We start from the raw sequence: 25,612 nt of genomic DNA, 5'->3' as shown, positions 1-25,612 counted from the left end.
TAGGTTAGCCTGTGTGTGTGTGTTACTGTTGTCTAGAGTTGACTGTATATGTGTGTTACCTGTAGTCTGGGGTTGACTGAGAAGCTCCCTGCTGTAGGGTTCATACAGGTGATGTACTGGCAGTTATGGATCTCTTTCAGCACCAGCCTCTGTCTGTCATACCTGCAAGACCACATAAACACGCACACACGTACACTAGCAGTTCAAGTTCATGCAACGGTGTTTGAGTGTGCGTGCGTGCGTGCATGCGTGCGTGTATGTATGTGTGTGTCCTCTCACCAGTGGTTGTAGTCCAGGTGCTGGCGTATGAGTGTGTGTGGCTGGACAGTACCATACACATCCACCTCAGGCATGTTGAGGTCGTCTATGAAGTAGATGAGTTTCTTGGTTCCAGGAGGAGCATAGTTACGCCCTGCCTTCTTCTCTAGAGGCTTCTCTAACACACCTACAGTACACACACACATCACATTATGTCACTATAGGCAGCAGAAATATAGCCGTTCAGGTGGGCATTCTACTGAGCTAACATACGGAATTGTTTTAAAATGGTCGGACCATGGACACTTCTGCTATTCGATTTTGAATGTTAGGACCCCTGTACTGTAGGTATAAAAAAAAAATACATTTGATTAAACATTGAATTTGGTGTTACTGGTTCTAGCCCATAGAAAGGTATGAATAACATATTCATTTTTTCGATCCACCCAACGCTCTAAACACTAGGCTACCTGTTGCCCCATTCATACATGGCAAATCAGAGTAAAAAAATGTATCAAAGGGAATTGTTTTGAAGTGTCGTTCCTATATCTGAGAGATAAGAAATTATCATCCATTTTTACCCGTATTTTGGGGGGGGGGGCACATACTACTTTCATATACAGTACATTCGGAAAGTATTCAGACCTCCTGACTTTTTCCACATTTTGTTACGTTACAGCCTTATTCTAAATGGATTAAATATTTTTTTTTTCTCATCAATCTCAATCTACACACAATATCCCATAATGTCAAAGCAAAAACAGATTTGTAGAAATGTTTGCAAATGCATTAAAAAAAAAACTGAAATATCACATTTGCGTAAGTATTCAGACCCTTTATTCAGTACTTTGTTAAACCACCTTTGCAGCAATTACAGCCTTGAGTCTTCTTGGGTATGACGCTACAAGCTTGGCACACCTGTACTTGGGGAGTTTCTCCCATTCTTCTCTGCAGATCCTCTCAAGCTCTGTCAGGTTGGATGGGGAGCGGCAATGCACAGCTATTTTAAGGTTTCTCCAGAGATGTTCAATCGAGTTCAAGTCTAAGCTCTGGCTGGGCCACTCGAGGACATTCAGAGACTTGTCCCTAAGTCACTCCTGCGTTGTCTTGGCTGTGTGCTTAGGGTCGTTATCCTGTTGGAAGGTGAACCTTAGCCCCAGTCTGAGGTCCTGAGCGCTCTGGAGCAAGTTTTCATTAAGGATCTCTCTGTACTTTGCTCGGTTCATCTTTCCATCGATCCTGACTAGTCTCCCAGCCCTGCCGCTGAAAAACATCCTCACAGCATGATGCTGCCACCACCATGCTTCACCGTAGGGATGGTGCCAGGTTTCCTCCAGACGTGACGCTTGGCATTCAGGCCAAAGATTTCAATCTTGGTTTCATCAGAACAGAGAATCTTGTTTCTCATGGTCAGAGTCCTTTAGTTGCCTTTTGGCAAACTGCAACTGGGCTGTCAGGTGCCTTTTAGGAGTGGCTTCCATCTGGCCACTCTATCATAAAGCCCTGATTGGTGGAGTGGTGGAGTGCTGCAGAGATGGTTGTCCTTCTGAAAGGTTCTCCCATCTCCACAGAGGAACTCTGGAGCTCAGTCAGAGTGACCATCGGGTTCTCGATCACCTCCCTGACCAAGGCCCTTATCCCCCGATTGCTGGGTTTGGCTGGGCGGCCAGCTCTAGGAAAAGTCTTGGTGGCTCCAAACTTCTTCCATTCAAGAATGATGGAGGCCACTGTGTTCTTGGGGACCTTCAATGCGACATAAATATTTGGTACCGTTCCTCAGATCTGTGCCTCGCCTACATCCTGTCTCGGAAAATAAGGACATTTCTAAGTGACCCCAAACTTTTGAACGGTAGTTTACATGTGGGTAGAGTTATTAAAGTGACTAATGCATAGATAATAACAGAGAGTAGAATCAGTGTAAAAGCAGGGGGGGGGGGGGGGGGGGCGATGCAAGTAGTCTGGGTAGCCATTTGATTAGATGTTCAGTAGTCTTATGGCTTGGGGGTAGAAACTGTTTAGAAGCCTCTTGGACCTAGACTTGGTGCTCCGGTACTGCTTACCGTGCGCTAGCAGAGAGAACAGTCTATGACTAGGGCCTTCCTTTAGGGCCTTCCTCTGACACCGCCTGGTATAGAGGTCCTGGATGGCAGGAAGCTTGGTCCCAGTGTTGTACTGCGCCATATGCACTACCCTCTGTAGTGCCTTACGGTTGGAGGCCGAGAAGTTGCCATAGCAGGCAGCGATACAACCAGTCAGGATGCTCTCGATGGTGCAGCTGTAGAACCTTTTGAGGATCTGGGGACCCATGCCAAGTCTTTTCAGTCTCCTGAGGGGGAATAGGTTTTGTCGTGCCCTCTTCACGACTGTCTTGGTGTGCTTGGGCCATGTTAGTTTGTTGGTGATGTGGACATCAAGGAACTTGAAGCTCTCAACCTGCTCCACTACGGCCTCATCGATGAGATTGGGGGCATGCTCGGTCCTCCTTTTCCTGTAGTCCACAATCGTCTCCTTAGTCTTGATCACGTTGAGGGAGAGGTTGTTGTCCTGGCACCACATGGCTGTCTTGTTGTTGTTGGTGATCAGGCCTACCACTGTTGTGTCATCGGCAAACTTAAATGATGGTGTTGGAGTTGTGCCTGGCCATGCAGTTATGAGTGAAGGAGGGAGTACATGAGGGGACTGAGCACGTACCCCTGAGGGGCCCCCATGTTAAGGATCAGCGTGGCAGATATGTTGTTTTCTACCATTACCACCTGGGGGCAGCCCGTCAGGAAGTACAGAATCCAGTTGCAGAGGGAGGTGTTTAGTCCCAGGGTCCTTAGCTTAGTGATGAGCTTTGAGGGCACTATTGTGTTGAACGCTGAGCTGTAGTCAATGAATAGCATTCTCACATAAGTGTTCCTTATGCAAATTAGAGTGGGTCTAGGGTTTCTGGGATAATGGTGTTGATGTGAGCCATGACCGGCCTTTCAAAGCCCTTCGTGGCTACAGACGTGAGTGCAACGGGTCGGTAGTCACTTAGGCAGGTTATCTTAGTGTTCTTGGGCACAGGGACTATGGTGGTCTGCTTGAAACATGTTGGTATTACAGACTCAGACAGGGAGAGGTTGAAAATGTCAGTGAAGACACTTGCCAGTTGGTCAGCGCATGTAATTCAGCGACTCTAGCTTAAACAGATGTATTTTGATGGGGATTTTTGTTTTATGCTAAGTGGATTGTTGGACATCAACTCTAGGGTTTTTTAAACATCATGTCCATTAAAATATGGCACACTAGAATCACCAGTGAGGTATGAGGGCTGATACTGAATCAGTTCTTGAGGGCAGAGATTGGTTTGGTTCCATCCCTGGTTGCCCTCTAATAAGTGGGTCTAGTAATTGAAATGGAACCAGGCAGGTATAACTCCAACTACGGCACACGGTGGCAGACAAAGGCCACTGGTGACTCACGCTGTAGCATAGCCGAGGTGGTGTAGTAGTTGAAGGGGACTTTAGCCACCATGTAGTCCTCCTTTAGCTTGGCTACTTTATCAGACACCAGGATGGTCTTCCCTACTCCAGCGTTCCCCACCAACATCACAGGCTTGCCTCTCTGCAACAGCAGGTCTATGAAGTACGTCAGACAGATGGTCTCTGCCGAGTGGACTAGCACCGTCTGGAAACACACACACACACACACACACACACACACACACACACACACACACACACACACACACACACACACACACACACACACACACACACACACACACACACACAGAGTCAGAAATACACATGCAGACATACACATACACTCACGTCACAAATTCACAACAACACACTAAAACGCACACACACACGTACATACTGCTGTTGCGAAAGGCACACCACTGAAACTTAGTCAGTCCGAACACATTCTCATGCAGAGAGATTTACAATAAGTACACTTCACTAAGGGAGCCGAAACAAGTACAGACCTGTAGGGGGACATCAGGCTCCAGCTCAAACTGGGGCGTCTTCTCAATCCAGGGACTGAACTTCTTAGTGTCTGAGTCTATGAAGTAGTCGAACACTGTGCCCTGCGAAGGGAACTTCACCGCTCTCATCTCCTTCGACCACCAGCGACTGAACTCAGCTCGATAGTCTATCAACTGGAAAAGACAATGAATGAGCAGATAAATATTAGCTGAGGTAGAGTTACATGGGTTGCTGGCACTGACAGAGAGTACACACACACACACACACACACACACACACACACACTCCACACGGAACACAAACACTCACGTGGTCCTGGAACAGAGCTCCTCCAAAGGCCCAGACGCAGGCGAAGACAAAGTAGATCTCATAGAGTTCTCTGGGAGAGTCAGGAGGAGTGTTGTCTTCTGTCAGCAGGCAGTCCAACAAGGAACATAGCGTCTGATTGGACAACAGACAGATAACACAGTGTCTGATTGGATAGCAGACAGAGAACACAGTGTCTGATTGGACATCGGTGTGTGTGTGTGTTACCTGCACCATGCTGTTCTCAGGTATAGGAGTGATGGTCTTGAGGTTACAGCGGACCTGCTCCAGGCAGTAGGGGACGTACTTGTCAAACAGGATGGTCAAGTTGGCTCGCTCTGATTGGGCCTGCCTGGTGTCAATCCAACTTGTGACGTACCTGAGGGCCAGAATACATTGTGAGAGTGGGCATTCGTGTGTGTGTGTGTGTGTGTGTGTGTGTGTGTGTCCCTGCATGAGTGTGTGTACTGACGAGCTCCAGCCCAGGTCTTGTGGATTGACGTATAGTATCCCGGCGCGGGAGACTGTGGCTGGGGTTGCCGCTCTCAAATGGCTGATCTCAAAAAGCAGACGCATGGAGGAAGATAGACTGATACGCTCATTACTGGCCAAGGTTAACACCTAGAGAGAGAGCGAGAGAGAGATCGGGGGAGGGGGGAGAGTAATCAGTACCATAAAAGAAAGACACAGGGGGAGAGAGAGGTGGCAGTGAGAGAGGAGGAGAAAGATAAGTCATTACCGACAGATGGAGAGAAAGAGAAAGAACGAGACAGAGACACACACACACACACACACACACACACTCACACACACACACACACACACCTTGTTGTCATCCATGACAGTGTTGAGGGATTCTATCCACATGGGGTCTATGTCTCCATCCAGAACAATCCACTTGGGCCCGTCATGGCCCACCTGTCGTGTCAGCTCCCTCATAGTGGAGGAGAACAGGCCTAAAATGACCAAAATAAATGTAATCAACATTGACCAAACCCGAACAGCAAGTCTCCACACTCTCTGTGTGCGTCTCTGTGTGCGTCTCTGTGTGCGTCTCTGTGTGCGTCTCTGTGCGCGGGTGCGTGTGCAGACCACAGACCGTCCTTCCATTCTCTGGTAGCAGGGTGTAGATAGCCAAACAGTTCGTCTGTGGTCACAGCTTTAGGGTTGATGTCGTGCCACACAGGCTTCATCCTCAGATTAGCATACGTTCTGTGGAGGGTCTTCAAAATCTGTCCAACCACAAATGACCACATGTTAAAAACCTCAAAGACGTAACGTTGACATACAAAATGCTTTGGAGTTACATAGAGGACATTTTAATACTGTTGGCTTCGATTCATTTGTGTGAATGTGTTTGTTAGTGGGTTTACCTGGCTCTTCCCTGTCCCAGCTCCTCCTACTACAAACACTGAGTGTCTGACATCCAGCAGCTCCTCCAACTGAGTCACCTAGTGAGAAAGGGGGGGGGGGGTGTTAAGGCAAACAGTGTGCAGACATTACATTTAATTTCATTGCTATACCTTGAGTATAAAGTTTTCCTCAGGTTGCAGGTGTAGTTCACTGACTGACTGTCGTACAGCTGTCTCCAGCTCTGGGTCTCTCTTCCTGGGGACATCCAGCTGGGGAAACAGGTCACTGATCAGACCCAGGAATATAGGGACGTCACTGGTCACTATTTTGGGAAGGTTAAAGTCCCTCAACGCTCGCATCAGGACCTATAGAGACAAACAGGAATATAGGGATTAATCAGGACCTTTAGACCCAGACAGAAATATAGGGACATACTGTATCAGGACCTATAGAGACCGACCAGAATATAGGGACATACTGTATCAGGATCAATAGAGACCGACCAGAATATAGGGACATACTGTATCAGGATCAATAGAGACCGACCAGAATATAGGGACATACTGTATCAGGATCAATAGAGACCGACCAGAATATAGGGACATACTGTATCAGGATCAATAGAGACAGACAGAAATATAGGGACATCATGAAGACCTATAGAGACAGACAGGAATATAGGGACATCATGAAGACCTATAGAGACAGACAGGAATATAGGGACATCATGAAGACCTAGAGAGACAGACAGAAATATAGGGACATCATGAAGACCTATAGAGACAGACAGGAATATAGGGACATCATGAAGACCTATAGAGACAGACAGGAATATAGGGACATCATGAAGACCTACAGAGACCGACGGGAATATGGGGACACCAATATAGCTTCTATAGTATGGCCATTAGGGGACGACACCCTGGTTGATAAACACTGTGTTACCTGTTCTTCTGGTCTGCTCCTGTCTTCTCTCTTCAGTGATCCAGCCACCACCAGCACTGACTTGATGGCCCTCAGGCCCCAGTCATAGTGGTCCTACAACACATAAGCAGTATTGCACAGTATTAGAGTGTTTCTTTGTATATTTGTTTGTTTGTTTGTACCTGTTTAGAGAGCAGCTCCTTGCAGAGTGTGTACAGGCTGATGAACTTGCGTGCGAGCAGGCGAGCGTCGATGAATCCCTCAGCAACCAGCATGATCTCACAGATCAACTCATAGTCAGGAATCACCATCGCACACGGCCTAGATTGGAGAGTGTGAACATTCAGCTTGAAGGGAGAGACGGAGTGGGTCGATTTGCAATTCAGCCTGTGTGTGTGTGTGCGCACGCGCGCGCGTGTCACCTGAACAAGGCCTTGAGGTTCTCTGGTAGTTCAGTTCTCCCAGCGTAGCCTGGGTTCAGAGTGATAAAAATCCCTACGGTCGGCCTCAGCTCGATCTCCTCACCCAGGAAATGGAACCTGACAAGCAGGAACACAAACCTTAGCGAAAGACACAAAGCCTCTTGGATTTGTTCAATTCCATTAGTTAGCTAGCTAGGAGTCCCTCACCTCTGTCTCTTGTTCCTGATGGCGTCCTGTATGGTTTTGACCTGTACCGCCACCACAGATAGCACCTCCACAGAGATCCTGTTGAACTCGTCAAAACAGCCCCACACGCCCGTCTGGGCCAGACCTTTATAGATGTTCCCTATGGACTATAGAAGAGGTGGTGAAAGAAACTGGGGATTCGGAAGCACACAAACGCAGATGATGTTATAGCCAAAAACAGTGTCTCCACGCGGCTCTACCAGTTTGTGAACACCTACCTTGTAGTCCATCTGTTCGGAGCAGTTGAATACATAGACCATGATGCCTAAGGAGCGGCCCAGGTCCTTGGTGGTTTCAGTCTTCCCAGTTCCTGCTGGACCAGAGGGGGCGCCACTCATCGTCAGGTGGAGAGACTGGGTCAGAGTGATGTAACACCTGGGGAGGGAGGGAGAGAGAGGGAGAGAGGGAGAGAGGGAGAGGAGAGAGAGAGAGATGTGGGGGATAAATCATAGTGAGTTGCAGAGATCATCACTGTAGTGGTTAAGAAATAGGTGGGTAAAAGCTGATAGCAGTTCACGGTGAGTAAAGTAACGCTCCTTATACATTAAATGCATTTTTTTCCTCAAAAGGTGGGTAAACTAGTTTAGAGTGTTTATAGCATCTATATGAAGAGTTTATGCCTGCTTGTGTGTGTACCTGTCAGTGAGTGGAGTGATGACCAGTCTGTTGGTATTGCCCAGGTACTCGTATGAGAACTGGAACTGAGCATCACAGATGTTGATGTAACAGTGTCTCGTCACGTCATCCCAACGATGGCGCAGCTGGGACAGCCATGCAAACGCCTGTCCCGTTGTCACCTAGGAAACCAAACCCCCAAGAGTCAATTTGTTATTAACCCAGCCTCAACAGCATCTAAGAGTGACTCTTTTATAGTCCTATAGTCCTATAAAAAAGAGGCGGGTAGCCTAGCGGTTAAAAGCGTTGGGCCAGTAACCGAAAGGTCGCTGGTTCAAATCCCTGAGCTGACTAAGCGACGAGCCAATGAGCAAGGCACTTAACCCTAATTGCTCCTTTAAGTAGCTCTGGATAAGAGCGTCTGCTAAATGACTAAAATGTAAACGTGAAATGATTAGAGCATGTAAATCTGATCTCAGAGCAGTGGTTATGTTCCGGGAAACATGTTCGAAAATTGTTTCAAGGTCATTTTTATGTTCATTCACCTTTTTATAAAAGCCAATTGTGATCTGAGGGCAGCGGTTATGTTACCTTCTGTGCTATGAGTTTGGCGACCACGTCGCGAGCGTGCACGTCGATGGTGCACAAGGTCATGATCTTCTGTCTGTCACCTGGAGTCAGGTCTCCCAGGAGCATATGGATCAGGGAGTTCAGCTGGGTGATCTACCAACGCACGACCATCAGATAACCATCACGTAACCACAAAACAACAATGTTTGTGTATAAGAGACCTGGGTGATATATCACAGACGTGTGTATGTGTACCTGCTTTCTGTTGTAGTCTTTCAGGGCAGTCTCAAAGCCCTCCTCCACCCTCTCAAAGGCGATGCCCACGTCTGTCGCCCACCACACCTGGCTGCCAGTCAGACCAACCTTGGCAGAGGAAGACAACACACAGTTTTGAAATTCATGCACATTTTTGTTTGGTAGCAATGCTTTTGAGTGCAATGGTGAGTTTGGGGGCTACACACACACACACCTGTGCTGGATAGTCAAACAGCCACTGGTCTCTGGGTTTGTCCTCATAAGCAGCGACGGCTTCTTGGATCTCCCTCTGGACTGTAGAGCGCATAGTCCGCTCCAGTTCACTCAGCCAGCACTCTGCCTACAGACACGCAGACATATATACATTTCAGACATACACACAGACATGCACAAACACGCACAAACACACACACACACACACAAAGGTGTTCCTACCTGTCCTTGGCAGATGCAGGGTTCGGAGAAGGGTACGTACTCCCCTTCTCTACTGTACATTCCTATGGCAACTGCCTCCCCCTCATCCTCCTCTCCCTCTTTCTTTTCTCCTCCCTCCTCCTCTCCCGCTTTCTCTGAGTCTTGGAAGCGAAGGTCCGCCACATTATCAAACAGCTTCAACAGGTGCCTGGTAACCTGGGTCACACATCAAAACACACACCACCATCATCATCGTACACATGGCAAAAAGTATGTGAGTGGACACCCCTTCAAAATAGTGGATTTGGCTATTTCAGCCACACCCGTTGCTGACAGGTGTACACAATCGAGCACACAGCCATGCGATCTCCATAGACAAACATTGGCAGTAGAATGGCCCGTACTGAAGAGCTCAGTGACGTTCAATGTTGCACCGTCATAGGATGCCCCCGTTCCAAGTCAGTTTGTCAAATTTCGGCCCTGCTAGAGCTGTCCCGGTCAACTGTAAGTGCTGTTATTGCGAAGTGGATATGTCTAGGAGCAACAACAGCTCAGCCCTCGAAGTGATAGGCCACACAAGCTCACAGAATGAGACCGCTGAGTGCTAAAGTGTGTAGCACGTAAGAATCGTCTGTGCTCGGTTGCAACACTCACTACCTAGTTCCAAACTGCCTCTGGAAGCAACGTCAGCACAATAACTGTTCGTCGGGAGCTTCATGAAATAGGTTCCCATGGCCGAGCAGAAGCACACAAGCCTAAGATCACCATGCGCAATGCCAAGCATTGGCTGGAGTAGTGTAAAGCTCCCCAAAATTGGACTCTGGAGCAGTGGAAACACGTTCTCTGGAGTGATGAATAACGGTTCATCTGGCAGTCCGACGGACAAATCTGGGTTTGGCGGATGCCAGGAGAACGCTACCTGCCCGAATGCTTAGTGCCAACTGTAAAGTTTGGTGGAGGAGGAATAATGGTCTGGGTCTGTTTTTCATGGTTCAGGCTTGACCCCTTAGTTTCAATGAAGGGAAATCTTAACGCTACAACATATAATGACATTATAGACGATTCTATGCTTCCAACATTGTGGCAACAGTTTGGGAAGGCCCTTTCCTGTTTCACCATAACAATGCCCTCGTGCACAAAACAAGGTCCATACAGAAATGATTTGTAGAAGATTGGTGTGGAAGAAATTGACTGGCCTGAACAGAACCCTGACCTCAACCCCATCCAATACCTTTGGGATGAATTGGAACGCAGACAGCGAGCCAGGCCTAATCGCCCAACATCAGTGCCCGACTTTACTAATGCTCTTGTGGCTGAATGGAAGCAAGTCCCCGCAGCAATGTTCCAACATGTAGTGGAAAGCCTTCCCAGAAGAGTGGAGGCTGTTATAGCAGCAAAGGGGGGGACCAACTCCATATTAATACCCATGATTTTGGCCAACAAGTATATTAAAAAGCAGGTGAGTGATGCTCACCTGTTTGGGCTGTGTTCCCTTGGAGACAATCTCCAGTAGGTCTGTAGCAGAGACAAAGTAGAACCGAGGGAACGTCAGTCTTTTGGTTTCCAGATACTCAGCCAGGGCCTTCTCACACACTGACAGCCTGGGGGGAGAGACAGTCGAGTTAGTACAGACACACACACACACACACACACACACACACACACACACACACACACGTACCTTTGCTGCAGAGCCTCTAGTTTCTCCAGGAAGCCAGGTTGGTTGGTGACCTCCACCACGTTACGGGTCTGGACAACCTCTGTCATCATGTTCTGTTTCATCACATCACATACAGAATCAAGTCATTACTAACCTTACTCACTGTCACCATTGTAAAACAGAATGGTTGATTTGTGTTTGAGGAACATTCGTTCTGGTAGTGTGTGGGTGCAGAAGTGTGCGTGTGTTACCTGGAAGTCAGAGTGTATGCCTGCTGGAACATCTCTGTGTTGTGCGCTAGTTGAGACCGTCTGTTGTTGCTAGTTGAGTGTGTGTGTGTGTGTGTGCGTGTACTAAGCTAACATATGGAATTGTTTTAAGATGGTCATACCATGGATCATTTAGATATTTGATTTTGAATTTTAGGATTCCTTTAGGCATACAAAAAATATTTAAAATGCATTTGATCAAATATAGAATTTGGCCTTTATTACACTATTGCCCATAGAAACGCAGTGAATAACACATTCATAAATGGCAAAAAAGTAAAAAGATAAGTCATAAAGAATAAGGTTTTTAAGTATCCTATATCTAGAAGATATAAGAAAGCTCAGGATTTTTATTTGGGGGGGGGGGGGGTACAAAGCGACTTCCTTACTTCCATTTGCTTGTATAAGTTACCTTCAGACGAGTCCTGTGACACCTCTGGGGGTCGTATAGCAAAACGGAGAACACCGCAGTGTTCGTGAGAGTCTCCTCTTTCCATTGAGTGGTCATAATAGGCCAAACCGCTCAGACACTACAGACGTTTTTCGGGACGCTAGAAGAACGAGTTTCGGGGTGTCTCCTGGTGTGACAAACACCGCTGTACCTCAGCCACCTTCCACCGCTGATGCGGAAGGCCGACATAAGCGGATGTGGTGGATTGAGACGCAGCCCATGCAAAACCAACTGATGGATTTTGATGGGAATTTTTGAAATTATGTCACTTAGATTGACGCACGTGTGTGTCAACAGACTCACAAGGATTAGTGTATGTGTTTTATGTAGTATATCTACCTGGAAGTCGGAGTGTATGCCCTGGAAGCGCTCAGCATCGTGGGCTAGTTGAGAGCGTATGTCGTGGCTGTTGGTGAAGATGCTGTTGAGGTGGGCCCAGGTCCTCTGGACAGACATCCAGGAGGAGATGACCAGGTCTGCCACCATTAGCCTCCTCTGCCAGCCACTCACCTCCGCCTGGAAGTACTCCACATACTTACTCATCAGGATGTTTTGCAGCTGCACCTAGGAGGGGCCGGGTAAGAAAATATGAATTAGGCCAATGAAATAGTATTGTAGTTAAACAGTAAGGGGTTTCAAAGGAGTTTTAGGCCTTTCACTACTTGTACATTTATGGAATTTTCTCCCATTGTTTTTGCTCTTAAGTGTTTTACCTTCTTCCCTTCAGGAGATGACGGGCTACAATAATAGGACATGCACTGCACTGCACTCCAGTATTCCCTGGAGTGGAACTGAGTGAGCGGAGAGAGGGACTAAACTAAAAAGGAGACTACGAATCGGGTTATTGGGTGGCAGGTCACCTGGTTGTCTTCCAGCGTCTCAATCAGGTTTTCGTCCGACTTGAGCAGTGGAGTTTCTATACTGGGGTGCTTCTCATAAGACAACGCCATCACACTCCACGTCTGAGTAATCTCAGCTAGCACCTTCTCTATGGCCATCTCTTTGACTGCCTTGTCCACTATGTTTTTGACCTCGTCCTCCACCCTGTGGAGCTGCAGCTCCAGTAGGTCTCCCAGAGTGGTCCCCTCCCACATCACAAACCGCACCTGGGGTCAGAGGTGAGAGGTCAAAAGGTCAGGGAGAGAGCGTGGTACCCCGGTGGGGTTCATGAGCATTGGCCATTGACCTCTCTCCGACTGTAGATGGTGAGAGAGGGACAACATGAGAGAGAGAGAACAAATCGGAGGGAAGTATGCAACGGGAAAGAGAGTGGTGTACCCCGGTGGTGTTCATGAGTTGTTGCCAGTGTCTCTCTCTGACAGCAGGGTTCTGCAGCTCGTTGACCGCTCTAAGAGACGTCAGCAGGTTCTTCACCGTCGACTCCAGACCCAGATACACATCCCACACACGCACCTCCTTATCCAGGGTCTTCATCTCCTACACACACATTCACATGATATATAATGTACACAGGCATTATAGTCACACACGCAGCAAATATAATAGCATCAGCTAGCATACACTCAGATAAAGGCGTGATATTTCCCTTAAATCTGTCAGATGAAAGTGTGTGTGTCGGATGTAGCACCTTAGCAAATCTCCTCAGCTCCATGTCCATCTGCTCCACGTTAATCTCTTTCCACGGGGTCTTAGTCCAGTCCTCTATACTGGTCTGGGTTACACATCACATACAATAGAGTGACAATCAGAGAAAGACAGAAAAAAATACGAATTCATTTCAGCTACAATCAGAGTGAGGTTTGTACCTTGACGAAGATGACCATGTCCCAGACGGCTTTGACCAGGATGATGTCAGAGCGACACTGGCGGAGCTGCTTGTAGTCAGGGAAACTGACCTCGAACAGATCAGCTGTGTCCTGGAGCTTACGCATCTCTGCCTCCAACACTGCTACAACACGGTTAGACTACACACACAAGCAAAGATACACAGTTGTAGAAAACTCTTGTGCATACCTAGGTATATCAAAACAGCCCTCGCATTATTAATAGACTAAGTAAAGAAATGGCTGCCTTTTCCCCACTCAATAAACTACATATCCTATAATCCCCTCAATCTCTGCCTCCTTCAGCCTCCTACTTCGTGAATGTGAGATGGTAACCTTGTCAATCAGCTTATAAGGCTCCTCCACGTCTATTCTGAAGATGACCTCCGAGCGAAACTGCTCTCTGAACTCGTGCTGCTTGATCTGTAAGATGATATACGTACGTAGAATTCTTCAAAACATACAGTTTAGATCGACTAGGCTACAATGTGCAGTACATTTAGCTAGATGCATAGAAGTGGTGGTCAGGTCAGGTGAGAGTCGGGTAGGTTTATCTAACATCTATAATTCAGAAAAGCAGATGGATCAGTTTGCACAGCATATGCTAAGCTCTCTGTAAGGGTCCTCCACATGATGGTATCGTGTGTGTCTGATATACTACACCCATCACACACACACACACACACAACCTCACCTCACACTGGACACCCACACACACGCGTGTGCGTGCGCCTCACCTCAAAGCGGACACACTTCCTACGTATGACGGAGACCTCGTTGGACTGCAGTGGGGCCACCTCGTGTTTCACTGTAAACGCGACCTTTTTCAGACTCTTCCACTTCTCAGGCAGCTCCTACACAGGTTACAAGGCATTATAAGGTATCATAGGCATCATAGGATGATCATTGGGCGGGATGTGTGTACCTCCATTTGAGTGTGGTGTGTGTGTGTGTGTGTGTGTGTGTGTGTATCTGTAGTCTACCTCCAGCTGTGTATAGACACTTCCTGGTAGCTGCTGTCCATAGGTCTTGAGTAGATCAGTGGTGGACTTGAGTGGTTTGAAGTGTTGGTCAGCACTGATCTGTCTGTCCCGTATGGCCATCAGATGACCCATAATGTCCACCAGACCAGCATAGTCCCCGTCTGAGACCTTATTGGACAGACCACAAGATGTGTTCTGGACAAACAACGCCAGGTCGCTCACACTGGGGGAGAGAGAGATGGAGAGAGAACGTTGAAGAGGGGGTATGCAGTGTATTGGATGAGGGAGACACAGTAAATAGATAGGTGTTTGTGTGTCTGTTTAGATGTATGTGTGTGTGTTTAATTGAGTGCACATCACATTTGTGTGTGTGTGTATGTATATGCATTGATCTGTGTGTGTGTTTAATTGAGTGCACATCACATTTGTGTGTGTGTGTGTGTGTGTGTGTGTGTGTGTGTGTGTGTGTGTGTGTGTGTGTGTGTGTGTGTGTGTGTGTGTGTGTCACCTCTGATTGACATGGTTGAGTAGGTGCTCTTTGAACATCCAGCTCCACCTCTTGATGATGTTCATCAGGGCCAGTTTGAAGGGCTTGATGTCCAGCTGCAGCCAGCCACAGAACACTCTCCTGTCCTCCAGCTTACTGACCCGCACGTATAGAGACTCAAACAGGCTGATCTAGAACAGAAAGTACCAAACAGACCCAAACACTAGTGATTCCTCACAAAACACAGACAAAAAAAATACTATGATTTGATTTGGGGGAAATTTTCTTTTCACAAAATGTTATCCATAGAATTGGCGGAAGGATTGTTGACATATGTATCTAAAAGCATAATTGAGAAATAATTCATCAAATTTGGCATATTTCTGACATTTTGGCCTTACCCAGGCCTCCTTTAAGACTCCATGATGTTTCATCTGTAGATTCTACAAAGCAAAAATTGGTATCATATGAGGCTTGGACGCTTTTTGATTCCAATTTTTTTTTAAACATTAATTTATGAATATTGCAAAATATCTACTTTTTAAAAATGTTCAATAAATTGTTTAACATATACTTTACGGGCATATCAAAGTCCCAGAGTGGGATCTCTGCTAGTTTTATAGTTATGGCCCATTTTATACAGAAATTGGCATAGAAGATAATGTTACCAATCACTGCCCTCTTTTTACTTGTATCATTCCACATCCTGCAAATCACGGTTGTGACTAGAGGGAGTACAGCTACAACTGGAAGTTACTTTTCGTAGCAGGTTAGGAAAGTATTTTAGCTAACCCCAACCCTTTTTCCTAACCTTAACCTGTCACGTTAATTATCCTAACCTGCTTCATAAATTCTCCTAACCTGCTACGAAAAAAATCCCTTCTGGTCATAGCTGTAATCCTGCTAGTCAGAACCACAAATCACCAGCAGAGGGCAACTATTTTGAATCCATTTTCACATTCACTGTTGGTAATGCTTCCAAATTGGATCATAATTCCAAAAGTAGCAGAGATCCCACCCTGGAACTTTGATATGCCCATAAAATATATTATGTTAACAATATATTAAAACATTTGCCAAATCAAAAATGATATATTTAAAATATTCATTTTTATATTTCTCAATATTCATAAATTCATGTTGAACAAGTTATAAAAAATACTACTCATATTATAGAGCTTCATATGACACCGATGTTTGATATGTAGCTCCTACAGATGAAACATCATGGAGTCTTAAAGGAGGCCTGGGTAGGGCCAAAATGTCAGAAATATGCCAACTTTTATCAATTATTTCTCGCATTCTTCTCTGCAGATCCTCTCAAGCTCTGTCAGGTTGGATAGGGAGCTATTTTCAGGTCTCTCCAGAGATGTTAGATTGGGTTCAAGTCCAGGCTCTGGCTGGGCCACTCAAGGACATTCAGAGACTTGTCCCGAAGCCACTCCTGCATTGTCTTGGCTGTGTGCTTAGGGTCGTTGTCCTGTTGGACATTCGCCCCCAGTCTGAGGTCCTGAGCGCTCTGGAGCAGGTTTTCATCAAAGATCTCTCTGTACTTTGCTCCGTTCATCTTTCCCTCGATCCTAACTAGTCTCGCAGTACCTGCTGCTGAAAAACAACCCCACAGCAAGATGCTGCCACCACCATGCTTCACCATAGGTATGGTACCAGGTTTCCTCCAGACGTGTCGCTTGGCATTCAAGCCAAAGAGTTCTATCTTGGTTTCATCAGACCAGAGAATCTTGTTTCTCATGGTCTGAGAGTCCTTTAGGTGCTTTTTGGCTAACTCCAAGACCTTGGTTTTTGCTCTGACATGCACTGTCAACTGTGTGCCTTTCCAAATCATGTCCAATCAATTGAATTTACCACAGATGGACTCCATTGTAGATGTAAACAGGGTGCACCTGAGCTCAATTTCAAGTCTCATAGCAAAGGGTCTGAATTTTTACGTAAATACGCATTTAAAAAAAATATATATACATTTGCAAAAATTTCTAAAAACCTGTTTTAGCTTTGCCATTATGGGGTATTGTGTGTAGATTGTTGAGATCATTAGAATAAGGCTGTAACGTAACAAAATGTGGAAAAAGTAAAGGGGTATGAATACTTTCCGAATGCATTGTAGAACAGAACCATACAGAGACTCAAACAGACTGATCTAGAACATAGAACCACACCCACTGATTGATCTAGAACACAGAGCACTCTCCTGTCCTCCAGCTTACTGACCCGCACGTACAGAGACTCAAACAGACTGATATAGAACATAGAACCACAGCCACTGATTGATCTAGATCACAGAGCACTCTCCTGTCCTCCAGCTTACTGACCCGCCCGTACAGAGACTCAAACAGACTGATCTAGAACATAACACAGACTGAATCAGACTGTTCTAGAACAGAATCAATTACATGTATGGATCTAGAAGAAAGTAGAGTATGAGGATAGTGGGGTAAGTTGATCCTCCCTTGTTTCTAGGAAACCATACACAAAATTAATCATTTGACCAAATATTTAGCAAGAGGTCATCATTTCATGGAGTCTGTAAGGGAAGTGGTAAGCAAGTTAGATAAGAAAAAAAACACATACATTTATTGTGTTAGAGGTTTCTTGATGCTTGTATTTAAGCCAAAGTAGATCACTGTAAGATTGTTCTATTATTATATACCTCAGTTGGGGTCTCTATAAGCTTCCATATGAGATCCTAAATCTAGCATGAAAGTGCATCCTTGTAGCTGTGTGGGCTAATATAGTCACAATGTTTGACTTGGGGTGAGCTGAACCAATGGCCATGGGCTAAGTTGAGCCAATGGTTGAGCCAATGGTTGAGTAAATGGTTGAGTAAATGGTTGAGTAAATGCCAAGTTGAACAAATTGAAGGGTTTTCCTCCCAAGCGTAATGAAAGGCATTATTGCTGGTATGTGAGGCCAGGCCCTGTTGTTACCTATGTTAAGTGTTTTTAAAAAAGTACAGTGTTTGAATAGATGTTAAGCCCGTGTTAAAATATGCTAAAAACGATTAAAAGACCAAAAATTGTGTTTGGGAAATAAAGATAGACAAGCTAGGTTTCCATCCAATTGGTGACAGATTTTCATGGGAAAATTCAAAAATCTGCATAAAAACAATATGCATTTTCCCACCAGAGATGTGTTTCCATCAAATTGACTTGTTGTGGATGTGTGTGATGACGTAGTACACATAAAAATAACTTTTGCGGTTAAATTCCCACTCTGGTATTGACACGTGCACTCTAGCCAACAGCTTGCAGATACAGGGCGGGTATAGCCTAAATTATGAGAATATTATGGACAAAAGAGCAAGATTCTTTTTATTTGTCCAATGGCAGCCAAGCATCGATCATCACGTCACGAGCAAAGATCCTAAACATTTATCGGAAAGGAACATCAAGCTCGTCACCGTGCACTTTCACCAACCTCTGAAGTTCACCATACCTTATGTCATCTGCAACCTAATAAACTGCAGTTTCCCCAAGTCGTAGTATAAGAACCAGACAACATATCATCATGTCCAAGTTTGCTTCGATAATATTTGCGCATTAAAGCGTTTCCACTGGCTTTTCTTGCATAATACATTTTACTGTAACAAAAAGATCCCACCTTGTCTGGTATATTTTGTTTTGTCAAGATTGGGAAAGTTTTGCTGTTTCCGTCATGCCGGTCATTGCATTTTTTATCCAACATGTACTTTACTCGTATAAAAAGCTTGGATGGAAACCTCGTTACTGTTTTAAAAAGGTAGTGGTAATGTTTCATTCAGTACAGAAATTTGTAGGCGGCTTAACTTACCCTGTCCCGCGCCTCAACTTACCCTATACCCAATGTAAGTTGTGCCAAAAGATCACTTCTTTTGGACAAGCTATGTTTTCAAAACTGTCATGTTACATGAATTCTGATTATTTCCAGGGATACACAACATCCTGAAATATATGTAGATTTCTTTGATAGAAAGAATACTACATTTCCCTTGACGGAGTGATGGTGAATGTAAAAGAATGGCTCAACTTATCCCACTCTCCCCTACAGATAATTAAGAAGAACTCTTAAATCACTGTAGCTCTCTGGGATTGCCTCTTACCCACTCTTACCTGTTCTTTAAAGTTGTCCAGTGTGGGTGGGTTCTTGGCCAGTTCATAGTCTGCGTAGAGCTCAGCCTCCTCTGTGCTCAGGACATGACCATACAGCAGGAACTGTCTCATGAACTCTGACCTGCACACATTCCAAATACTTTATTAGGATCCACAATAAGCTTCATTGTGAAGGACACACATTTGATCACAACATTTATTCACACACTCACCTGTCATCTGTCCAGAGGTAGCGGTAGCTGGAGAATGACACCTGGTACTCTCTGACCTTAGAAATGGTCGATCGGGCACGGCCTCTGATGACCTGGCCCAGCTCTAACAGGTCGGCCATCCTGTCTATGTCAGACTGGAGGGAGAGGTCAAAGGCCAAAAGAGAAAGGTTCAAAGGCTAATCAAATTATTTGGATAGTGTGTGTGTGTGTGTAATCTATTCTACCTGATAGTTGTCCATCTGTTTATGCTTGGCCACGCGGGGTATGAACGATGCCATCTTAGTGATATCACCCACCATCTTGTCGATGATGTCATAGAAGTTTCCCTGGTGACTGATGTCCAGCGAGGGTTCGAAGGTCATCTCGTTGGCGTTGAGGACCAGCTGGACCTCGAAGAGCGGGGCGATGCGAAGGGCTGGGTCAGTGTTCTCGATCAGGTACTGTAGGGAACAGCGTACCGCACTGGAGAACCCTGCTAGAACCATGCGGTCAACATAGTCAGTGTAGGACCTCCACTCGGCACAGTCTGGGGCTGACACTCCTAACAGAGCAAGGTTCTCCTGAGAGAGAGAGCGAGAGAGCGAGAGAGCGAGAGAGCGAGAGAGCGAGAGAGAGAGAGAGAGAGAGAGAGAGAGAGAGAGAGAGAGAGAGAGAGGGTCACGCGATGTGTTTTTGTGTACTTGTCTGTGTCTCTATATGATTATGTATGTGTACAGTGTGTGTGTACAGTCGTGGCCAAAAGTTTTGAGAATGACACAAATATACATTTTCACAGTCTGCTGTCATGCTGATTGAGTTCGAATAACAGACTGGAAGCTTGAAAAGGAGGATGGTGCTTGGAATCATTGTTCTTCCTCTGTCAAACATGGTTACCTGCAAGGAAACACGTGCCGTCATCATTGCTTTGCACAAAAAGGGCTTCACAGGCAAGGATATTGCTGCCAGTAAGATTGCACCTAAATAAAACATTTATCGGATCATCAAGAACTTCAAGGAGAGCAGTTCAATTGTTGTGAAGAAGGCTTCAGGGCGCCCAAGAAAGGCCAGCAAGTGCCAGGACCATCTCCTAAAGTTGATTCAGCTGCGGGATCGGGGCACCACCAGTACAGAGCTTGCTCAGGAATGGCAGCAGGCAGGTGTGAGTGCATCTGCATGCACAGTGAGGCGAAGACTTTTGGATGATGGCCTGGTGTCAAGAAGGGCAGCAAAGAAGCCACTTCTCTCCAGGAAAAACACCAGGGACAGACTGATATTCTGCAAAAGGTACAGGGATTGGACTGCTGAGGACTGGGGTAAAGTCATTTTCTCTGATGAATCCCTTTTCCGATTGTTTGGGGCATCTGGAAAAAAGCTTGTCCGGAGAAGACAAGGTGAGCGCTACCATCAGTCCTGTGTCATGCCAACAGTAAAGCATCCTGAGACCATTCATGTGTGGGGTTGCTTCTTAGCCAAGGGAGTGGGCTCACTCACAATTTTGCCAAAGAGCACAGCCATGAATAAAGAATGGTACCAACACATCCTCCGAGAGCAACTTCTCCTAACCATCCAGGAACAGTTTGGTGACGAACAATGCCTTTTCCAGCATGATGGAGCACCTTGCCATAAGGCAAAAGTGATAACTTGTAACGGCGTTGGTAGTCATGGTTTAGGAATGAGGCGCAGGAAGCAACGAGCACAGGGAGTGTTGTTTTTTAATAACACTTTGAGAAACAAAACCAAAGTTCCCAAACACAGGGGAATAAATAAGGTGTGACAATGCCAAGCCGAACATGAACAAGACAGTCGGAAACAACAATTAATCCCGCACGAAAAGTAGCAGGCCAGCTAACCTAAATAGCCCCTCTAATGGCTAATTGACCACAGGTGTCTAAAATAAAAAAAAGGGAAAAGCAAAGGGAATCGGTGGCAGCTAATAGGCCGGTGACGACGGCCGCCGAGCGCCACCCGAGCAGGAGGGGGTACCACTGTCGGTGGGAATCGTGACATAACTAAGTGGCTCGGGGAACAAAACATCAATATTTTGGGTCCATGGCCAGGAAACTCCCCAGACCTTAATCCCATTGAGAACTTGTGGTCAATCCTCAAGAGGCGGGTGGACAAACAAAAACCCACAAATTCTGACAAATTCCAAGCATTGATTATGCAAGAATGGGCTGCCATCAGTCAGGATGTCGCCCAGAAGTTAATTGACAGCATGCCAGGGCGGATTGCAGAGGTCTTGAAAAAGAAGGGTCAACACTGCAAATATTGACTCTTTACATCAACTTCATGTAATTGTCAATAAAAGCCTTTGACACTTATGAAATGCTTGCAATTATACTTCAGTATTCCATAGTAACATCTGGCAAAAATATCTAAAGACACTGAAGTAGCAAACTTTGTGGAAATTAATATTTGTGTCATTCTCAAAACTTTTGGCCACGACTGTATCTTTGGCGTGTGTATACCTTTAGCAGTGTGTGTATCTGCTCCCCTGTGTTGGTGATGAGTGTGTACTGTTTGCTGATGCTCTCCTCCATGTCAGTGAGGATGAGGAGGGTAGAACCCCTGGTCTTCCTGGTGATGAAGGCCTGGTGACTGAACTTCCCCATCAGAGCCTGAATGGCCTCAACATTAGCCTTACTGGACTGGACCCTACTGGACACGTCCTATATGGAAGGGAGGAGAGGAGAGAGGGATGAAGGGAGGAGAGATGGACGAAGGGAGGAGTGGGAGAGATGGATGAAGAGGGGAGGGATAGATGGATGAAGGGAGGAGAGAGGGATGAAGATGAGAGGGATAAATGGATGAAGAGAGGAGTGACAGATGGATGAAGAGGAGAAATAGAGATTGGAAGGCCTCAACGTTATCCTTACTAGACTGGACCCTGCTGGACACGTCCTGGATAGTGAGGAGAGGAGAGAGGGAGGAGGGATAGAGAGATGGGGGTGTGAAATGAGAGAGGGAGGTATGAATAGAGAGAAGGAGTGTGTGTGTGTGTTACCTGCACCAGGTCTCGTGTGGTCTGGACGTAGTCCCACAGGTCATCCCTACTCCAGGTCAGTTCTTGGAGAGCGGGCTTTAGCTGCCGTCTGGTCCCGCCCATCTCCTCCTTAACCAATCCCAGCTCCACAGCCAGGATGGTGCTGTGCAGCCGATTGTACCACTGGGTTATCAGGGCCAAGGTCTGGGTGTACTGCAATAAACACATACAGTACAACATCACAATACACTAACACAATACAACACAGTGTGTGTGTGTGTGTGTGTGTGTGTGTGTGTGTGTGTGTGTGTGTGTGTGTGTGTGTGTGTGTGTGTGTGTGTGTTTAGGAGACAGACCCACCATATAGAGTGTCTCTCGTTTGGAGTAGAGGTGTAGAGCAGCTTTAGGGATGCTGTGGTTCTTCAACATGCTCAGATACTTCACCTCCCTCAGCACTGAGGTCAGCTAGAAGAGAAGGAGTCAGGTACTGACTGGAGCAAGGGTCAGCAAATGTGATTTTTATATAAAAATAAAAATGGTCGAAACAGACTGTAAAATCAACAGGAATTCGGCTAAAAATGTGTTTAATTTAGGAAATCTGTTCCCAAGTATTCCAACAAATGCAAAAAAGAGACGTGATCGTGTCTCAATGTAATTCAAGGTATGAAATTATTTAGGCTTAGTCATGGTCAATTTGCGGTGTACAATTTATTATAATTAATGTTCCGGCCCCCCGAACATTGGTGGCCTACGGTTGCCTATGGTTACCTACCCCTGGACTAGAGCATTACTCTGGCAGCAGTAGTACTTGGGCTAGGGAGTTTAGAAGTTGTGGTTAAGGTTAGGGTTATGATTATAGATGGAGGTTAGTGATCAAGGGATAGAGGTTTACAGCTAGAGGTTACAATTAGGGTTCATGGTTGGGAGTTAGGGTCAGGGGTCAGGGGTTTAGGGAACCTTACTGCAGGGCTGAAGTTGACCTGGAACAGTCCTGTCTCTTGATCCAGGGTGAGTAGTGGTTCTTGGAGGTGTGTGTTACACAGTTCCTCCAACCCCTCCGTCCACACGGAGAACAGCTCCTCATCGTGCTGGTCTAGAACCTCTAGAACCCTCTCACACTTCTGGAGAACCTGCTCTGCCTCTGCAGAACCCAGTGGCCTGGGACACAAAGAGAGAGGGGGAGGCGGGATGAGAGAGAGAACGAGTGTGTGTGTGTGTGTGTGTGTGTGTGTGTGTGTGTGTGTGTGTGTGTGTGTGTGTGTGTGTGTGTGTGTGTGTGTGTGTGTGTGTGTGTGTGTGTGTGTGTGTGTGTGTGTGTGTGTGTGTGTGTAGACCAGACCTACATGCGTATGAGATGGTTGAGGTTGCTGCGGTTAATCAGGATGCGGTCTCGTAGCTCCTGCGACCACTTCAGGTTGCCAGCGACTGGTGGCATGTTCTTACTCAGGACCACACAGCCCGACCGCAACTGGAACACAACCACAATAAACCTCTGTGTGACTGAAGAGACCGGCAAACTCTCAAAACCTCTCACTCCCTCTCTCTCCTCTCATTCTCTCCCTCCCTCCCTCTCTCCTCTCCCCCTCCCTCCCTCTCTCCACCACTCTCCCTCCCTCCCTGGTCTCTCACCCGCTCTCTCTGCTGGTCCAGTATGAGCTGGCAGTGGTCTATCTCAGTGTTGAACATGCCCAGCAGGGTGCTGTAGTTTGGGGAGAACAGCTGGTTGATCCTGGGTCTCTCTAAGAGGGTGCCAAAGATCTGGAGGAGCTGGAGGAGCATAGGCACACAGAGTAGAAAATTATGGCCTTACAATCACACAAGCAAACAGAAAGCGCTGAGTCAGGGTTAGGGTCGGGGGGGGGGCTATGTTTTGGGTAAAGGGTCAGGGCTATGGTTAGGGTAAAGGGTCAGGGCTATGGTTAGGGTAAAGGGTGAGGGCTATGTTTAGGGGAAAGAGTCATGGCTATGGTTAAGGTCAGGGGGGCTATGTTTAGGGGAAAGGGTCAGGGCTATGGTTAGGGGAAAGGGTCAAGGCTATGGTTAGGATAAAGATTCGGGGCTATGGTTAGGTGTAAAGGTCAGAGGGTATGGTTCTTCTCAGGTGTGACTCACCTTGAAGGCAGACTCCAGGCCTTTAGAGTGTTGGAAGGCCAGGTTGAGAACGGTCCCCAGCCTCTGGTCAAAGTCTCTGTTCTGCTCCATGAAACGCCTGTAGTCCACTAGGAAGTCCTTAACACACCAGCAAACAAACATCATGTTAGTGGCCGTTTGATAATGGTTAAAATAAAGCCTTTGTAAACGTTGAACAGAGGTGTCACGAGCTTCACCTCTTTAGTGTAGTCCAGCGGGTCGTATTTGCTCTCCCTCAGAGTTCTCCAGCCGTCGTGGAACTCCTCGTTCATGCTGAACACCATCTCACTGAGGATCTTCCCCCTCGACCCTCCCAGCTCAACCTTCTCCAGCTTCAGGAAATCCAGCGCAGACGCAAACAGCTCCTGATAGACAGATGCGTTAAAGCATGGAGTAATAGATGGACGGGTGGATAGATCACTATATAGTACACTACCTGTGACCGGAGACACACGCAAACCCGTGCCAGACACACACCTCGATCATGAGCAGCCTGTCCAGTACTTGGTCAGCCCTGTGGAAGACCAGAGTGGAAGGGAAGTCCCATTGTTTGACAGTCTCCCCGCTGCGGTAGTACTGAGGGATGCGCTGGCGGTGTGTGTGGAATAGGCGCTTGAAGCTCCGCAGAACACCGATGGTCATCTGAACCCTCTCCACTCCTTCTTCCAGTTCCATCTTAAACAGCTCCTCTGGGATCAGATAGGCAAACGCCTGGAGACACAAACAGAGCGGCGTTATACGCAACGCACACAGATCGTGCTCGCGCGCCGGCACCACGCACCCACCTTCTCGATGAGTAAATTGCAGAACTCCTGCAGTAGGAGCACCATGCGTGGAGGGCGGCAGTAGTATTGGGAGCGGCTCCAGATGAGACACAGAGTGTGGAAGAGAGGAGGTAACAGCATCTCTAGCTTGTTGAAACTCCCCTCCTCAAAACAACTGATCAGTCTCCTCAGGGGTCTCAGGTACAGGTCTATATCCTCAGCCTCTAAAACCGCTGTGGGAGAGAAACATTGGGGTCGGTGATGATTAAGGGAAAAGAGATACGTAAAGGATCGTGTTTGTGATGGGAACAAGGCCTCTCGCACTACCCTGGTTGACTTTGAGGCAGATGTCGCGGAAGGAGGCGTAGTAACTGCTCTTGATCCTCCTCAGAATCTCCATGATCTGTTCCACCTTAGGGTTCATGATCTGAGAGAACACGGAACGTAGAAGAAGAAGAAAAAATTTACTCTGAGCAAACACAAGC

General features: G+C 46.7%; 1 protein-coding gene across 4 annotated transcripts in view; it reads right to left on the bottom strand.

Moving 5' to 3' along the window:
• The window catches only part of dnah9l (dynein, axonemal, heavy polypeptide 9 like), an 85,927-nt gene extending 60,580 nt beyond the window's left edge, over positions 1 to 25,347 (bottom strand). Inside the window, exons 1-45 of one of the 4 annotated variants that reach the window (XM_082973492.1) lie at positions 25,149 to 25,347; positions 24,841 to 25,074; positions 24,561 to 24,728; positions 24,346 to 24,462; positions 23,863 to 24,000; positions 23,577 to 23,701; positions 23,196 to 23,391; positions 22,594 to 22,698; positions 22,255 to 22,446; positions 21,719 to 21,919; positions 19,496 to 19,831; positions 19,272 to 19,405; positions 19,060 to 19,180; positions 14,978 to 15,147; positions 14,470 to 14,692; positions 14,224 to 14,340; positions 13,823 to 13,909; positions 13,469 to 13,627; positions 13,291 to 13,374; positions 12,981 to 13,139; positions 12,563 to 12,808; positions 12,042 to 12,266; positions 11,004 to 11,095; positions 10,797 to 10,923; positions 9,344 to 9,538; positions 9,123 to 9,248; positions 8,909 to 9,016; positions 8,675 to 8,806; positions 8,105 to 8,265; positions 7,687 to 7,843; positions 7,430 to 7,575; positions 7,223 to 7,339; positions 6,983 to 7,121; positions 6,822 to 6,914; positions 6,047 to 6,241; positions 5,897 to 5,974; positions 5,623 to 5,755; positions 5,349 to 5,479; positions 4,996 to 5,144; positions 4,752 to 4,902; positions 4,527 to 4,658; positions 4,217 to 4,390; positions 3,708 to 3,912; positions 280 to 445; positions 60 to 162 (exon numbers count right to left, since the gene is read on the bottom strand). In XM_082973492.1, coding sequence (XP_082829618.1) covers positions 60 to 162; positions 280 to 445; positions 3,708 to 3,912; positions 4,217 to 4,390; positions 4,527 to 4,658; positions 4,752 to 4,902; positions 4,996 to 5,144; positions 5,349 to 5,479; positions 5,623 to 5,755; positions 5,897 to 5,974; positions 6,047 to 6,241; positions 6,822 to 6,914; positions 6,983 to 7,121; positions 7,223 to 7,339; positions 7,430 to 7,575; positions 7,687 to 7,843; positions 8,105 to 8,265; positions 8,675 to 8,806; positions 8,909 to 9,016; positions 9,123 to 9,248; positions 9,344 to 9,538; positions 10,797 to 10,923; positions 11,004 to 11,095; positions 12,042 to 12,266; positions 12,563 to 12,808; positions 12,981 to 13,139; positions 13,291 to 13,374; positions 13,469 to 13,627; positions 13,823 to 13,909; positions 14,224 to 14,340; positions 14,470 to 14,692; positions 14,978 to 15,147; positions 19,060 to 19,180; positions 19,272 to 19,405; positions 19,496 to 19,831; positions 21,719 to 21,919; positions 22,255 to 22,446; positions 22,594 to 22,698; positions 23,196 to 23,391; positions 23,577 to 23,701; positions 23,863 to 24,000; positions 24,346 to 24,462; positions 24,561 to 24,728; positions 24,841 to 25,074; positions 25,149 to 25,268 — 6,867 coding nt within the window. In that variant the 5' untranslated portion in view covers positions 25,269 to 25,347. Of the gene's footprint in view, positions 1 to 59; positions 163 to 279; positions 446 to 3,707; positions 3,913 to 4,216; positions 4,391 to 4,526; positions 4,659 to 4,751; positions 4,903 to 4,995; positions 5,145 to 5,348; positions 5,480 to 5,622; positions 5,756 to 5,896; positions 5,975 to 6,046; positions 6,242 to 6,821; positions 6,915 to 6,982; positions 7,122 to 7,222; positions 7,340 to 7,429; positions 7,576 to 7,686; positions 7,844 to 8,104; positions 8,266 to 8,674; positions 8,807 to 8,908; positions 9,017 to 9,122; positions 9,249 to 9,343; positions 9,539 to 10,796; positions 10,924 to 11,003; positions 11,096 to 12,041; positions 12,267 to 12,562; positions 12,809 to 12,980; positions 13,140 to 13,290; positions 13,375 to 13,468; positions 13,628 to 13,822; positions 13,910 to 14,223; positions 14,341 to 14,469; positions 14,693 to 14,977; positions 15,148 to 19,059; positions 19,181 to 19,271; positions 19,406 to 19,495; positions 19,832 to 21,718; positions 21,920 to 22,254; positions 22,447 to 22,593; positions 22,699 to 23,195; positions 23,392 to 23,576; positions 23,702 to 23,862; positions 24,001 to 24,345; positions 24,463 to 24,560; positions 24,729 to 24,840; positions 25,075 to 25,148 lie in introns of those variants that run through there. The other 3 variants (XM_082973493.1, XM_082973494.1, XM_082973495.1) reach the window with 3 other exon arrangements.
• Between the last annotated feature and the right edge of the window lie 265 nt (positions 25,348 to 25,612).

This window comes from Salmo salar, chromosome 03 (genome assembly GCF_965601325.2).
Source record: "Salmo salar chromosome 03, fSalSal1, whole genome shotgun sequence".
Taxonomy (NCBI): Eukaryota; Metazoa; Chordata; class Actinopteri; order Salmoniformes; family Salmonidae; genus Salmo; species Salmo salar.
The sequence above is the reverse complement of the archived record's forward strand: the minus strand, read 5'-3'. Positions and strand labels throughout refer to the sequence as shown.